Below are 14,647 nucleotides of genomic sequence, written 5' to 3' on the forward strand. Positions count from 1 at the left end.
ATTCTAATCAAGATTTTTATACTGTATTACAACTACATTATTTCCAGTTTAACCCCCCAAAATAAAATACTATATTTTTACTTTTATATTTCAAGATGTTGAAATTAAATTAAAATTAAATTATTTTAACTAATGTGTCATTAATAACAATTACATTAGGGCAGTAGATAGTAATTTCCAGGGTCATGTCTCTAAGCAAGTATTACAAGTATCTTTGAAGACAAAAATTTCAAACTTGAAAAAAAGCTAAATATTATTAAGTCTTCTGCTTCTCAAATTAACACTCATGAATAGTGGGAAAAATGGGTGATGGACTTGATCTCACCAATGGAAAACATTCCGCTTATTTATCAAAATTTACTTTTACAACATGTTTTGAAATCACAAAATATGTTTAAAAGACAATAACCTACCATATTTTCTTTCTAACAGGAGACTAGCCCGTTCAACTCTGCTTTTGATCCCTTTGTTTGGAATTCACTACACTGTGTTTGCCTTTTCTCCTGAAGATGTCAGTAAGAGGGAAAGGCTTGTGTTTGAATTGGGCCTGGGATCTTTTCAGGTAAAAAAAGTATCTTAAAGTTGTTTTAATAAAATCTTCCAACACAGAACTTTGAACTACTGTATATCCTTTAAAAATGTAACAGAAATTGGGAATGTTTCCAAGTACAGTATATCTGTTATATCAGAACTCACTCTTACACACACAGCTTGGATGTGAACATCTGTAGTTGTATGGCTCACATGGTTAAAAATACATATTGCTACACATTTTATTATAAACTTTATTCAACCTATAATTTTAGGTTTTAACAAGACCTATAATTTTTTTTTCTGCTATCACAAGCTGATAGGAATTATCGAATAAACCAATTCAAAATTATCTTTCATAGATAACCAGAATAAATATGAACTCCGATATTTTACTTGATTTGTTAACTTCTACAAATTTTAATAGTGAATTCAAATAAGCTAGTAAAATTCAGGGAATGAAATTGTTGCAGTATTTTTTATTGATGGTACTAAAATATTAAAGATAACAAACAAATATTTTGCAGTTATTCAAGTCATATTTTAAATTGTGAATAAATCTTTAAAATATATTTTTAATTTAATACATTTGGTATTTAATTGTTAGTTAAGACATGACATTAAATTGCAATTTTAATCCGACTATGCAGTAGTGAGTTCCTCAATGTTATGTATACAATTTAATTTCCTCTGAGATACAGTTATTGTCCTGTCTGCTAAAATTGTTCAAAAGAACTATACCAACCCACCTGATACTACATGAAGATGTAGCTTGGATCCTGCCTAGGTAATACATGCAAGGAAAAGTTACAACCCTTCAGGTTTCAAAGGTTTCTTCAATGAGTTCTAAAATGTATTTTCAATCATGACTAACACAACAAGTGGTTCAGTTCAGTAAGTAAGAGCCCATCTGAAATTAACCCAAAATATACAGTTAATATCTTTGTCCAGCATAAGCTTAGTATACAGTACAGTATATGCAGCTTTGAATGCCAAAGCTGTTGATTACACCATTGTCAAGATAAATCAATCACAATAACTTAACACCTAAGCTAAATGGATTGATAAGTGGAACCCAATATGAGTAGAAAAGTTACCAGCATAATCCTGAGCTATTCAGTTACTTACATATACAGTATAACATTTTGTTTTTTGTCCCTTTAGGGTTTTGTTGTGGCAGTTCTATACTGCTTTTTGAATGGAGAGGTAAGTTCAAACATCTCTACATTAATCTTTTGACTTGTAAATTCCAGCTCTTTATGCTGTGATTCTTTTTTTAGATACTGTATCATTTGCACAGAAAAGTAGTTTATGTCATTAAGCATAAAACATAAAATGCACTTTAAAATTTACAGTCCAAAATGTATCAAGCTAAATAAGCTGCATGCAAGCCAGAGTTTTCATATTATGCTGTTGTTAGCATAGTTGTGTTAGTGTTTATGCAAGTCCATCAGACCAAAAGAAGGTAATTCATTTTTATTTCAGTTTTAAATACATTAGAACATCTAAAATCAAACTGATGCCACCAATAAAACATCTTAGGTTGTATGTTTTAAATACTGAATTTATATTCATAATATTAAATTACATATGTAATATACAGCAACAATCCATCATAAATTATTGAAAAAATAACTTCATTAATTTATACAAGACAAATGTTATTTTCTTAATTTAGATTAAAGTGGTATGTTTGAATTGTAGGACATCGTTTAAATTAGTGCAAATACATTTTAAAATACTATTGTCATTATAGACTTTTACGTTGTTCTGGTTGATGCACTTTTACCAGCTGTCTGTTGTGCAGACATTACAAATATTTCCTATATGCACCAGGTTCCTTTGATTTCATCCATTAGTCCAATGCAGTATAGTGTTCATATGAAATTATTTTCTCTAGTAATATGTAGGAAGTTAAGTAGGAAAAGTAAGACTGAGAACTGTAAACCAGCGTGCACCTTTACAGCTAAGTACATTAAAAAATGACCTTTTCAAGTTTCTCCCTAAAGGTGCAGTCGGAAATAAAGAGGAAATGGAGGAGCTGGACAGTCAACCGGTACTTTGCTGTGGATTTGAAACATCGTCATCCATCACTGGCGAGCAGCGGAGTGAACGGGGGGACGCAACTGTCCATTCTGAGCAAGAGCAGCTCTCAGATTCGGATGTCGAGCATAAATGCGGAGAACCTGGCGACATGAAGTGCTAAATGACATCTGTCAGTATGTTCTGAGAGAAAAGTACAAGCAGGTGGCACTACATTCCTGGTGCCTCAAGAGTGAAAATGACAAATAAAGGAAAGCATGGATATTTCTTGTATATACCATACCACTGAAAGATCCATCTCATTTAATGCAACTGTGTACAGCAGATCATTACATTCATTTACTTTAAAGCAATTCACAGTGTCTTTAAGTGTTTAAAACTCTAGCTTATATTCACCCTTCTTGGCCAGAATCAAAACATCTAGAACATTTGTAAGGAAGTAAATGGCACAAGAAAGAAATGTGTTGTACACGTTTAGAGAAAAATAAGTAAATTAACTTCTAGTCTGAAAATAACTGGTTATTAAACCATTTTCAGCTGCAAAAATTCCATTTACAGAATCACAGCACAGGAGATTAGCTGAAATGAAACACCTGTAAATAATCACTCATCCAATATAATTAGCTAATTACAGGGTTCTGTTAACTTCATCAATACATTTATAAGTTCTTGGCAGCCATTCCATTACATTCAATGTTATTTTACAGACCCCTTCAGCAAATATGTGAATGGTTAAAGACTTTACTGTGAACAGAAAGGCCATACTAGATGTGTTTCACAAGCTGGGATATGACACAAAAAAACAATGAATGATTTGTACTGTAGGTCAAAAAGAATATTAAAAGCACGGATAAACTCACTGTGATCAAGATATGAAATATTTCACAGGATACAAAGGACACAATTTTAGACATAAAAAATACACACAGAGAAATATTGTTGCTCAAAAAAAAATCAAAATATGAGTAGTTCTTTCCAGGAGTACAAGAGGATTTAATTGGCTGTAAAAAAGCCATAAACCTGGAGGAATTCAGCCAGGATTATGAGTGAAATGCAAATTAACAGGTGAACTGCTAATCTTTGATCAAATGCTAATTTGGAGTGCTGTTCAGAGTTCATAGATAACACTGGTTTTAGGAAGGTATTGTGTCTAGTTTCGGACAGAGTTATTCAGAGGAAATTAAAAAAATATTACCCTCATGACTAAGAAACATGAGTGTCATGTATATACAGTACAGTATATAATGTAGGTTTGTTGTTGTTTTTTTTCTTTGTGATATTTTGTGAAATTCATGTGATAATCCTATTTTACATTGAAAATGCTACTGGAGTCCAATCTGTAGAGTCTTTATTTGGTGTTCTAAAACAAAATGTGTTTTAATACATTTTTAAAATGTAATATATTCATATTATTTTTAGATTATTAAAGAGGCATCACTACATAAATGTGCATTTAATAGCTGATTAAATAGTCTCTTGAATTGATTTAAGGAGCCTCTACTTCTAAAAAATAGTATTGCACTACTTCAGGTGAAAATTGTATTCATTTGCTTTGCTTTATCACAATAATATGCACAATTGCAAGTTGCTTCACAGGTATTACTTTAGCTTTTCAGAATCCCTTATGTATTCAGTGTATAGATTGCAATTGTTTAAGTACTCAAATATACTTGTGCAAAGGCCATCAGAACACTGCTTTAGTTTAAACTACTCCAAAGATTTAAAACAAATCTGATAATTTCTTATGTTGTATAATACCACTGTTTTCGGTTTGCAGGTTGCAACCTATAAAAATTTAACAATTGATGTCAATCCAGAATCTTCTTTCTACCGATTATTCTCTACAGATTTGCTTTTATGAAATATCAGTTCCAAAGTGCCTTTTAGAGTAAATCATAAACAGTATTCATTTATTTGAATTAGAATTTCAAATAAATATTTTTTATTTCAGGAAGAAAACAAGATCTCATATAAAAACATCTTTCTATATTACAAAAGTGCTTTTATTATGCTTAATCAATGCTATAAACCAAGAGGCCTTTAAAGTATTTTAGCTGATTTTGGTTATGGCTGAATACCTTTTTTTGATCTTATATTATTTTTTATCTTCCTTGCTGAAGATGAAACTGATGGAAATCTTTGACCAAAATCTCAATATTCATACTATTGTTTTTCAAATGGTCTCATTTTAGCATTTAATGTATTTCATTTTGCAAGGTGCTCTTGAACAGTGGTGGTCTTTTTATTACTGATGGTAATAATCACAACAATAAAGATGTTTTATACATACTGAGAATAAGACACCTGTATATACATTAAATCAATGATAATCTTGGAAGTAGTCTTAAATACTATATTATTTATCATATTAAATGCATGTTTATTGTTTTCATGTTCCTATAACTTAGTCTGCTTTATGGCTTCCTGTTTCTTTAGTTTTATTTGAAATAATTTAATTAAAATAAAATTCAGTCTCTGCTAAATTATATTTTCTCTTGGAAACCCATAGTTGAGTTTAAAGGACCTTTAAAGAAATTTCATTTAGTAATGAAGAACAGTGTAAAACCCTATTTGCTGCGTGCAGTTAAAACTGTATCTTTTACACTGTCAATTCTGGAATTAAAAATGTTGGGAAAGGTGGAAAATATTTTTTTCTTCAAAGCATAAGTAAAGCAACTTTGATTTTCTTTATTCATTTTGTTGTATTTTGTGATGGATAAAATGCAGGCGGTGAATTCTATGTTACACATAGTCTTTAATACTGAATGTGGTTTTATTATAAGTAGTATTCACACAGATTCACAAAAAAAATATTAGGAATAATTTTTTAAGGAACAGATACTTCCATTGAATTTACTAGATGACTTGCAGCACTTAGTTTCTTGTATATATTTCTCCATTTAATGTTGCCCTGCACAGTATTTGCACTCATTCCCTGATACCTGAAGTTAACACTCACCTATGGAATTTAAAGCTGTTTCCCCCATGTGTCATAGAAGGCTACGCATATCTTTACTGGTTACTTCTCATACTACTAGTTTGCAAGATAAAACTGCATTGAATTATTATCCTAATGGCACAAAAAAAACTAATCTGATGAAAATATCTAATATCAAAAGTCTATTTTGACTTCATTTAATTGACACTTGTTTATTCTGCTAATAGAGACCTTCTTAGAGACCCCCTTGTGCATGTATTAACTTCTCCTTCTAAATATATTAAATGTGGATCAGAGCTTTGAAAAGATAGCAAATTATCCTGATTAATTATTGTATAAACTATAGTACATAATTGGAAAAACAAAAAAGTGAATATTCCGAGTACTGTATTTTACATCTGACACTCAGCTTGTATGAAGGAATAATCACTATATTTATAATGATTGTGCTTAAAGGAACTAAGCACAGTCATCAAGAAGCTTATACTAAGATAAAAAGGCAATTCTGCGAATGTGTTGCTTAGAAATAAAACTTAATCTACCGTATTTGTCTGAATTTTGAATTATCTTGAATACAGAACAGAATAAGTTCCAATTCACAAAATGCATTTACGAAGGCACAACCAATTTGTATGATAAAAATTGAGAACTAGAAAAACAACATATTTGTTGTGCTTTTTCTCATACTAACACAAAGAGGAAAAAAAAACACTACAGAATCACACCAGAACCAAAGATGGTCAAGAAACAGATTATCCTAGTTTTTGTTGTTTTGAGTGGACTAGAGATAGCAGTACTTACATTTTCTTTCTTTAGCAACTATTTGTGAAATGCAGTTTTAGAAATATTTGATTTGCTACATTCAGTTGTCAGTTTATGTTATAAGATTCAATAGAAACATTTTTTTAAAACATTGATAGGATGAGGTTTGAAGGCTTCTTTCAGTAGTGATGTCAAAATATTCAGTTATTCTATTAACAGATTGCTGAAGTAACACTTTTAAGTAGTGATTGTAATAGCATAAATGTTAAAAGCAAGGCATTGTAGCTGGTGACAAGTACAGAGGTAACATTGGTGAAAAGCAGAGTTTCAATTTAAGATAATATTTCAGTATTTTCTAAATGGAGTGGTGATAGATGCAAGTGAATAGAATTATCTATCAGTGCTTAAAATATATTTTCCTGGTAATACTGTTGTAAATGTACAGCCTACTGTAAATGTCATCGTATTTAGAAAATGAAACATGCATCTATGGTGGTTTAATTTCTTCCCAAATGTAACATATCTGAACAGCTACTAGATTTGATGTCAAAAGTAGAGGACCGAGATGCTGAAAGTGTTTCCATCTTAAAACTGTTAAATTCAGGGAGATTTTACTGAATGTACCAGTATGGCCTTAGATAAACAGTTATGTTGCAGAAAGAAGTAAAGAACCCACCTTTGATGTATAATATATAATTAGATGTTGTGCATGCTTTTAAATATTTCTGCTGTACAGTTATTCAGATTTTGTGACTGTAGTAACACCAGCAATCATTCTGAATCTTAACACACGGACAGAACGACCATGTCTTAAAACTGTTAAAAAAGTAGAATGAATGGAGAATTGTGGGGGAAAAGTATCTGCTGGATATTTTTCTCAATTATGAATTACTAACACATAATAAGACATTGAGAGTCATTGTGGTGAAAGGTGCACAGTATATGATTATATTAGATTAAAAAATTGTTAAATGGGAAAATGAATTCTTACAAATAAGTAGATAGTTGATGGCATATTAAAAAAAAACAATCCTAAAAGAGTTCTGGGGCCCACATTGGCTCTACAGTAGTTATGTATTGCATGACGTAGACCTAAACTTCTTTTATTACATACAATTCCCATATGCCTTCAGATTCAGTAATCCTTATAACAAACCAAAACGATTATGAACTGTTTTGGCTAAATCCTTGATTTTAAAGGTTTAAACAGTCTAAAAACAGACTATTTCCTGGGTTTAAAAAAGGGTTTAAACACATTTTGGCAATATTAATCAACAAACCATTGGTAGAGTGTATAAAATAGATTAAAACATATTAAATTGGTTTATACATGAATAGTTGTATTATTGGATTGATTCAAAAAGTACTGTTTTAGATTTTAGGAATATTTATAATTTTGGGATTTTTAATACTAATATTTATATACACCACTAACAAATTTTCTGATAAACATAAAACACAAAGCTAATACAATATTTATATAACAGCTCAGCTTTCACTATATTAGGACTGTTTGTTACAAAATGTACAATGAAAAAAAATCCCATATCTTTTCAATAAAACCAGATTTTTGAAAGTTATGGCTGAAACAAGCAACATTTTGAATATCCCTAACTTAGAGTAAATCAAAATGGTCAATTGTTATGTGGAGGGTAGTTGTGTAATATTTAAATTTGAATGTACTGTAACCCATGTACAGTTATTGTAACAAAATATTTTCTCTGTTGTTGGAATCAATTGCCTGCTGTTTTTCACTGTGATGTTGCTGTGAAATTGTTTGATGTATATATATATTAGAGGTTTTGTATATGACTGAAATATTGACTTCAACTGCAATAAATGTTTTTGACAGTGGAATAAACATTGTGAACTGTTTATTACCCAAAAACAAAAAAGTTACTATGTTTTTTTAGAATTAAATACTTACATTATGAAAAATACGGTTCACTATAATTGAGACATTTTGTCCAATTTGATTTTTCTGATAAACAGGGTGAACAGGGTGTTGCAGCTCAATTGCAATAATTCATGCTTCTAATTCATATTTTTAAACTTTCCAGTTCCAACTTAAATCCAACTTTGAAACACCCCTTAAGTTAATTTTTTTTTTTACTTTGGGTTACTTAATATTTCTCTCCTTTGAATTTAAGTACATCTTCCAATATTGTCAATAATAGAATTTTACTGAATCGTATGAACAATCATCTGATAGTTCTCTTAAGTTGTTTGATTCCTATTTGCCTAAAAGGAGCCAAGTCCTAAACTCTGACTGTTTAAAATCTATGAATGTCAGTTATTCAGGGTGTTCCGCAGAGTTTTGTGCTAGTACCTTTGATCAAACATTTATTGTCTCTTGGTTAGATTGCCTGTGTATTTTGGTTTTATTGTTATGCTAATGACATTCAGATTTATAGCAAACTAAATGAGATCTTACTGCTGCAGTTCCTGCTCTTCATGGCTGCCTAAGATCCAAATGTGACAACATTTCTGAACTGTGATGATAAGAATCATGTTATATTTATTGACTGCTCACAATATCTAGGCAAAGTCAGGAATTCCAATTGTCAAATTTGTTATTTTTAATGTAACTAAATGTGAACCCTTGACTGAAGTTAGTAACCGTCATGTTATTTGTGACCCTATTTTATTTAAAGCTAATGTTAGAAACATCTTAAGAGAACAATTGTTTCACCTGATTTTGAAACAGATTGCAATAAATAGATAATGTTCACTTAACAGCAGTTTTGGGAGGTGGTCAAATTCTATTGTTGCAATTCTGCTGCCTTTTGCATAAGTGCTCCCTGGCTGAACACAGCAGTGCATGCATCTTTTCTAGCACTTTATATTTCATTTTGTCACTGATGGATATACTGTATTTCACACTTAGTATTGCTGAGACCTTACCTTTATCGAATTTGTCTCCTACAATCCAGGACTGGCATCACTTTCTTACCTCTTCAACCTCAAATGCTCCATCGAACATAAATGGGTCTGCTGTTGCCAAGCCATCAGCACTTGTCTTTCACCTCTTCTGGTGTCATCAGCCCTTCAAGCCCTTCAAACACCTGCAGCCAAATCATGTTAATTCTTCCCTTCTCTCCTAATTTTACCCACTTCACTCTCTCCTATCAATGTCCTATCTACTATATCATTTGGGCATTTCATTCACTTCGTTCTCCACAAGACTTCCTCCACAACAAAGCATATCCAGATCTACCCAAACAATGTGCATTTCCTGCTCACTTTCTGTGAAATTGCAGCCAAACCGCTCACTCCTAGCTCAGTGTGTGAAATTTGTCAGTGGTTTGGTGATTCTTTTGGGGGGATGTCACAAAATCGATCTCTGACCAGTACTGTCATTTATTCAGCCAAACAAGTTATTGTACTACAACAGTACACTATCCCTTATTTTTGTCAGCCTTTTTGGCTCTTATTGGAATTTGACCAAACTCCTGAATAATGAGTAAACTTATCAGCTATTGTTTAGGCATATGTTTTAGAATAATTGCCTCTTATTTTCAGTTCTAAACATGGGATCCATGGAAAAAGAGTCATGGAGGTTACAACATTTTATTTCAATGCTTTATAATAAGCCTCATCTCTAACTATAAATGTGTGTCGTCTTTTGATAACCTTACAGGAAAGAATATCTCTGCTCTTTTTCTTAGGTAGACTTAGATGCTTTAACATACATTTCTTACGTTTTTAGAAGAAAAGGTAGATGCTTAGAGTCTAGATGTGGGTGATAGAATAGGGCTTAGGAATTATGAAATAATCTTATGGTTTTCAGAACAAACAACAGAAAATGTCCCTATCCCCATATTGTACTGTAGCCCTAAAATATCGTGTTCGTCTTAAATTACACTGTTTTAATACTTGACATACTCATTCTGTGAAAATGAAATGTATTTCTTTCAATAACATTTAGCGTAAATACCCCGTCTCCAAGAAATCACATAAAAATAAAAATTACAATATTTAATCCACCAAGGCTACAAAAAACTGTAAACCACTCTCTCAAGGAGAGATAAGAGTTGCACAGACACAGCTAGAAAACCATTTGGCCATGAACAAAGTAGGCCTGGTGATTCTCAAGTCAAGAAAAGAGATTTGCCAACACCAAAAACACAAGGCCATACATTTGGGGCCACTACTTAGCAAGGAATGCAAGAAAGTAAGCTGCAGTATCAAGAAACTAAGCAAACATACCTTAAAATCATCCATATATATACTATGTACCGTGAACACCATGTGTTGCCATTCTACTGATATTAAATGAAGAACTTACATGGTATGTGACACAACTAACTGCATTAAACCTCAATTAACAAGGGATGTCCAAGCAAATGCCTGTAGATATCACTTGTTTGCTTTTAAATTAAAGAACAATTTATAATAAAAAAGATGGATCCATCAGAATTCTAATTGTAACAAGCATTATTGAAAGAATGTATAATTTAGAAAACAGGTTATTCTAATCCATCCAGGGTCACAGTCAGGAAAATCGAGTCACCCCTCTAGTGGAGACATGAGATATCTCCCTTTCATTGCTTGTATACAGTAGCAAATCATAATTTAGACCCAATAAAATAGCAGCCCAATGCTTGCTGTATTACCACATTACATACTGTACTTTATTCCCTACAAAAGAGTACATCCAAAATATTAAATTAAAATTCAGTGTAAGACATCATAATTATTTCAGAAAGAAGTGGGCTATACATGTTTGGTGTCAAAAGATTGGGCGAAACATGAGTAGTTCAGTATTATAACTATCAAACTTGTATGTATTACTCAAAAGAAGTTACTATATGAGTCTTCCCAAATTCTGAACATTTTATCCTGTCTCTCATGACAGAAGCAATAAAAATTCCTGAAAGAGAGATATGCAAGTCACAGATTTGAATTGGCCAACCAGAACCCTGACAGACAAAACACTGGAATGTCTTTATCTGAGGCTTATAAATAGGGCAAGCCAAGAACCACACCTTGGAAGTTAGGACCAGGGAAGTGAAGCCCAGAAGGACCGGAAGTTAGTCCCGTGAACACTGTAAGGACTGGAAGTTAGGTCCGGGACATGAAGTCCAGGAAGTTACGCTCAAGAGGACGGTACGTCAAGACCCAAGGAAGCCAGCATAAAAAGGAGAAGAAGTAGCAAAAAACTCAACTGGACCAGGAAAGCAAAGTCTGATACGCTGGATATGCTCCAGTCTCTCCAGCCAGCAGCCCATCTACTTGCACTCCACAGCAATGTTGGATCAGCTCCAGAGCAGGGTCACAGCAGTACTCACCTAACAAATCTCCACCGATCAGCATACAGATGCAGCCATTCAAAATGGGTGAGGTATTTTGCGGCATACCCCGGTGGGCGTGTCGCGGTATCACGCAGTTCACGTGTGTCACGTGGCTAACTATCCGGGGTCGCCTTGTAAAACTGCCAGGGGGAGCTTAACCTCTCATGTACAGAATTTGAGCCTTTAATTTTGAACTGTGTATTACAGCATGTTAATCATCAGTCATTAAAATGTTGGTATATTGTATGAAAGCAAGATTGCTCAGTTGGACAACCTACCTTTATCAGAAATATTTATGCATCAAAACCTTTACTGAAGATATTACTAATAGTATTAATAATGGATGACTTTGGACAAGCTGTATACTCAAAGTATAATTTCTTTAGCACATTTGTACAAGCACTTGGAATCTGTCCAAGCCATACTTTGTCAGGCATTTTGTTTTACTTCAACGGGCATAAAAACCTCCTTGCTTTTAACACGGCGTTTCATAATTTCTAGCTACAAAAATGATTTAAAATGCGACACCTATCATTCAACTAGAGCTTAAAATATCACAAGGAAAAATACACACCGGTATTCCATTTCTCCCTAAACATTGTAAGCTTCGAAGTCTTTAACTAACGTGATACCGGAGTCAACAAGCATACTTTTAGAATTTGATTAAAAGGGAATATAATATGGAATCACGTATCTAAAGAAATAAATAACGATATAATTGCTCTCTGAAAATTATATCGGCAAAACGATCTACCACCAGGACAGTAAAAAAGAAAGCGGTAAGACGGAAAAAAAGAAAAGTTTATTTTGACTTCTGTTCCGCGACTGATGAATACTACTGTGTGACTTTATTTCTTACATGAATTATGTTATTTTGCCACAGGCCGTGGGTATCTGCTCTCGGCCACTGGCCAGGGTGCCAACCTGTAGAAGCAGCACCTGTATGGAGACATTTCGGCAGCAGCGGGAGCAGTATGATGCATTACTGGGGAGGATTGGGAGGCTAGAGACACTCCTGAAAATGCAGAGGAAGGAGACAGTATGTTCCAGCAGTCAAACAGTTGAGCAGCTGTCTCCCGAAAAGTGCCTCTCCCCGCCGCGCAGGTTGCAATGCCTGGCGGAAGCTCTGCCCCCCGCAGAGCACACACCGCCTCAGGACACTCCATCCCGGCCTCTCAGTTCACCACCGCACAGGAATCTGTTGATGCTGTCCCCGTCGTCTATCTCCCCCCAGGAAGCACAGCGGAATTCACAGAAGCCAGTGGGACGAATAATTCTCCCAGATGTCCAACTGCTACCCATCACCCAGGAGATGGAGGGGGGATTGTACTTGCAGTGCATCGGCATAGACGGGAAAGCAAGAGCTGACCGCTACGCCGCCCTCGTGTTTCGAAATCTTGTGATTTTTGAAATTTACTGGGGGTGGACCACGTCTGTAAATTTCGATGGGTCCAGAGGCAAAAGTGCCTTGCCTTGCAATCTCTGGGAAACCATTAGTACGATGGTGAATCGGAGATTCTCAACCCTTTCTGCGTACGACTGGAAAAGAATTCGTGATCGGATCAACGAAATGCTTCGTAGGAGGAGGCGGTCTTTTCCTCTTGTCTAACAGTCTGTTCACAAACAAAACATTCCTGTTAGACAAGAGGAATTGAAAAAAAACAATGTTGTCAATGAAAACCGGTGTGTGTGTCTCTCCCTGCTGGATGTCCCTCTCACAAACTGCTGAATGAATAAAATAATTTTATTGAAAACGAGTTTGCGATTGTCTGGTCTTTAAATTCTTGAGATACGCGATTCCATATTATATTCCCTTTTAATCAAATTCTAAAAGTATGCTTGTTGACTCCGGTATCGCGTTAGTTAAAGACTTCGATGCTTAAAATGTTTAGGGAGAAATGGAATACTGGTGTGTATGTTTTCTTTAAAGTACCGAGACCAGCCATATACTGTATGTTTAAGTTCCAAAATTAATATCGTTTATGGACTTCACACGCGTTGCAGTATGCTCAGGCACTAAGTAAAAGGAGATGCTTCGTATTGCTTGACTAATTTTAAAAACTAAGTTATAAATGCAGACGCTCCCTCGGTGCGCTGCTCTGGTGCGTCGGCTCTTACACAGTGCCTGTCTGCCGTAAGCGTTACAATATACATACCCAACACTGCTTGTACCCATCTGTCATGCAAATAAAACACCTTGAATTGAATTGAATTGAGGGGAGAAGGGGGGAATACTAAAGCCAATACTGGCTCAATGGGCTTTGACGTGCTAATGCGTTGGTTTAACAGTCCGGGTGTGGCAGGCTTCCGATGTCAACTCGACTCGATTGGAAGACAATGAACGTATTTTAGCCCTAAATGAATTAATAGCAAACATGGTTTACATAAAATACATTTTTCCAAGAAAGTTTATAATAATACGATCTATAGTTGAAATCTGAGCCTACTTTAAAAATAAAGGAAAAGCATTTTCAGAGAGCAATCACGCTGTGTTTATGTAGAAAAAGCGATTAGGTTTATGAGCATTCTAATTACCTATTCGCTTAAAACGCTATATAAAATAAAGTTTATTTAGAGATGAATGATCAGTGTCGCAGTTTAAATAATGTGAGTCAGGAAACTAACACAGCGCCACCGGATTTAATAACGCAATAAAAACTCTATAAAATAATGTGACTAGGCACAGAAAACGTTTACAGCACAGTACAATAATAAATACTTACCATGACTTTAGAGGCATAAATTACCTTACACTCAATTTAAACACAAGCTGTCTTTCTGTATGAACCTCTAAGCTGGTTCATACAGAAAATGTAGAAATGCATTAGCCTGATTATGATTAAAAAACACATAGTTAAACACACGTTTGCGATTTAAATCAGAACACGATTTAAATCAATATAAATGTTTATATTGTAACGCATACTGTCCAGCCTCCATTTCTCTATAAAAATTTACTCTGTTGCACACACACACACAATAGAAGCCGGAACCGCTGTCAGAAGGGAAGATATGTTCAAAATATCGCAAATATCAATCATGTTGCGATATTTTGAAATATAAAAGTCAATTGATTGTC

At 33.9% G+C, this 14,647-nt stretch overlaps 1 protein-coding gene across 10 annotated transcripts in view; it reads left to right on the plus strand.

The window, feature by feature from the left end:
* Positions 1 to 6,260, plus strand: part of LOC102696776 (pituitary adenylate cyclase-activating polypeptide type I receptor) — a 142,871-nt gene extending 136,611 nt beyond the window's left edge. For 7 of the 10 annotated variants that reach the window (XM_069191203.1, XM_015354276.2, XM_015354279.2 and 4 more), the window contains 3 exons: positions 433 to 562; positions 1,696 to 1,737; positions 2,528 to 6,260. In XM_069191203.1, the coding sequence (XP_069047304.1) occupies positions 433 to 562; positions 1,696 to 1,737; positions 2,528 to 2,737 (382 nt within the window). In that variant the 3' untranslated portion in view covers positions 2,738 to 6,260. The remainder of the gene's footprint in view (positions 1 to 432; positions 563 to 1,695; positions 1,738 to 2,527) is intronic. The other 3 variants (XM_015354281.2, XM_015354280.2, XM_015354286.2) reach the window with 1 other exon arrangement.
* Positions 6,261 to 14,647: the final 8,387 nt, after the last annotated feature.

The sequence above is a fragment of the Lepisosteus oculatus genome, chromosome 6, assembly GCF_040954835.1.
Source record: "Lepisosteus oculatus isolate fLepOcu1 chromosome 6, fLepOcu1.hap2, whole genome shotgun sequence".
Classification (NCBI taxonomy): domain Eukaryota; kingdom Metazoa; phylum Chordata; class Actinopteri; order Semionotiformes; family Lepisosteidae; genus Lepisosteus; species Lepisosteus oculatus.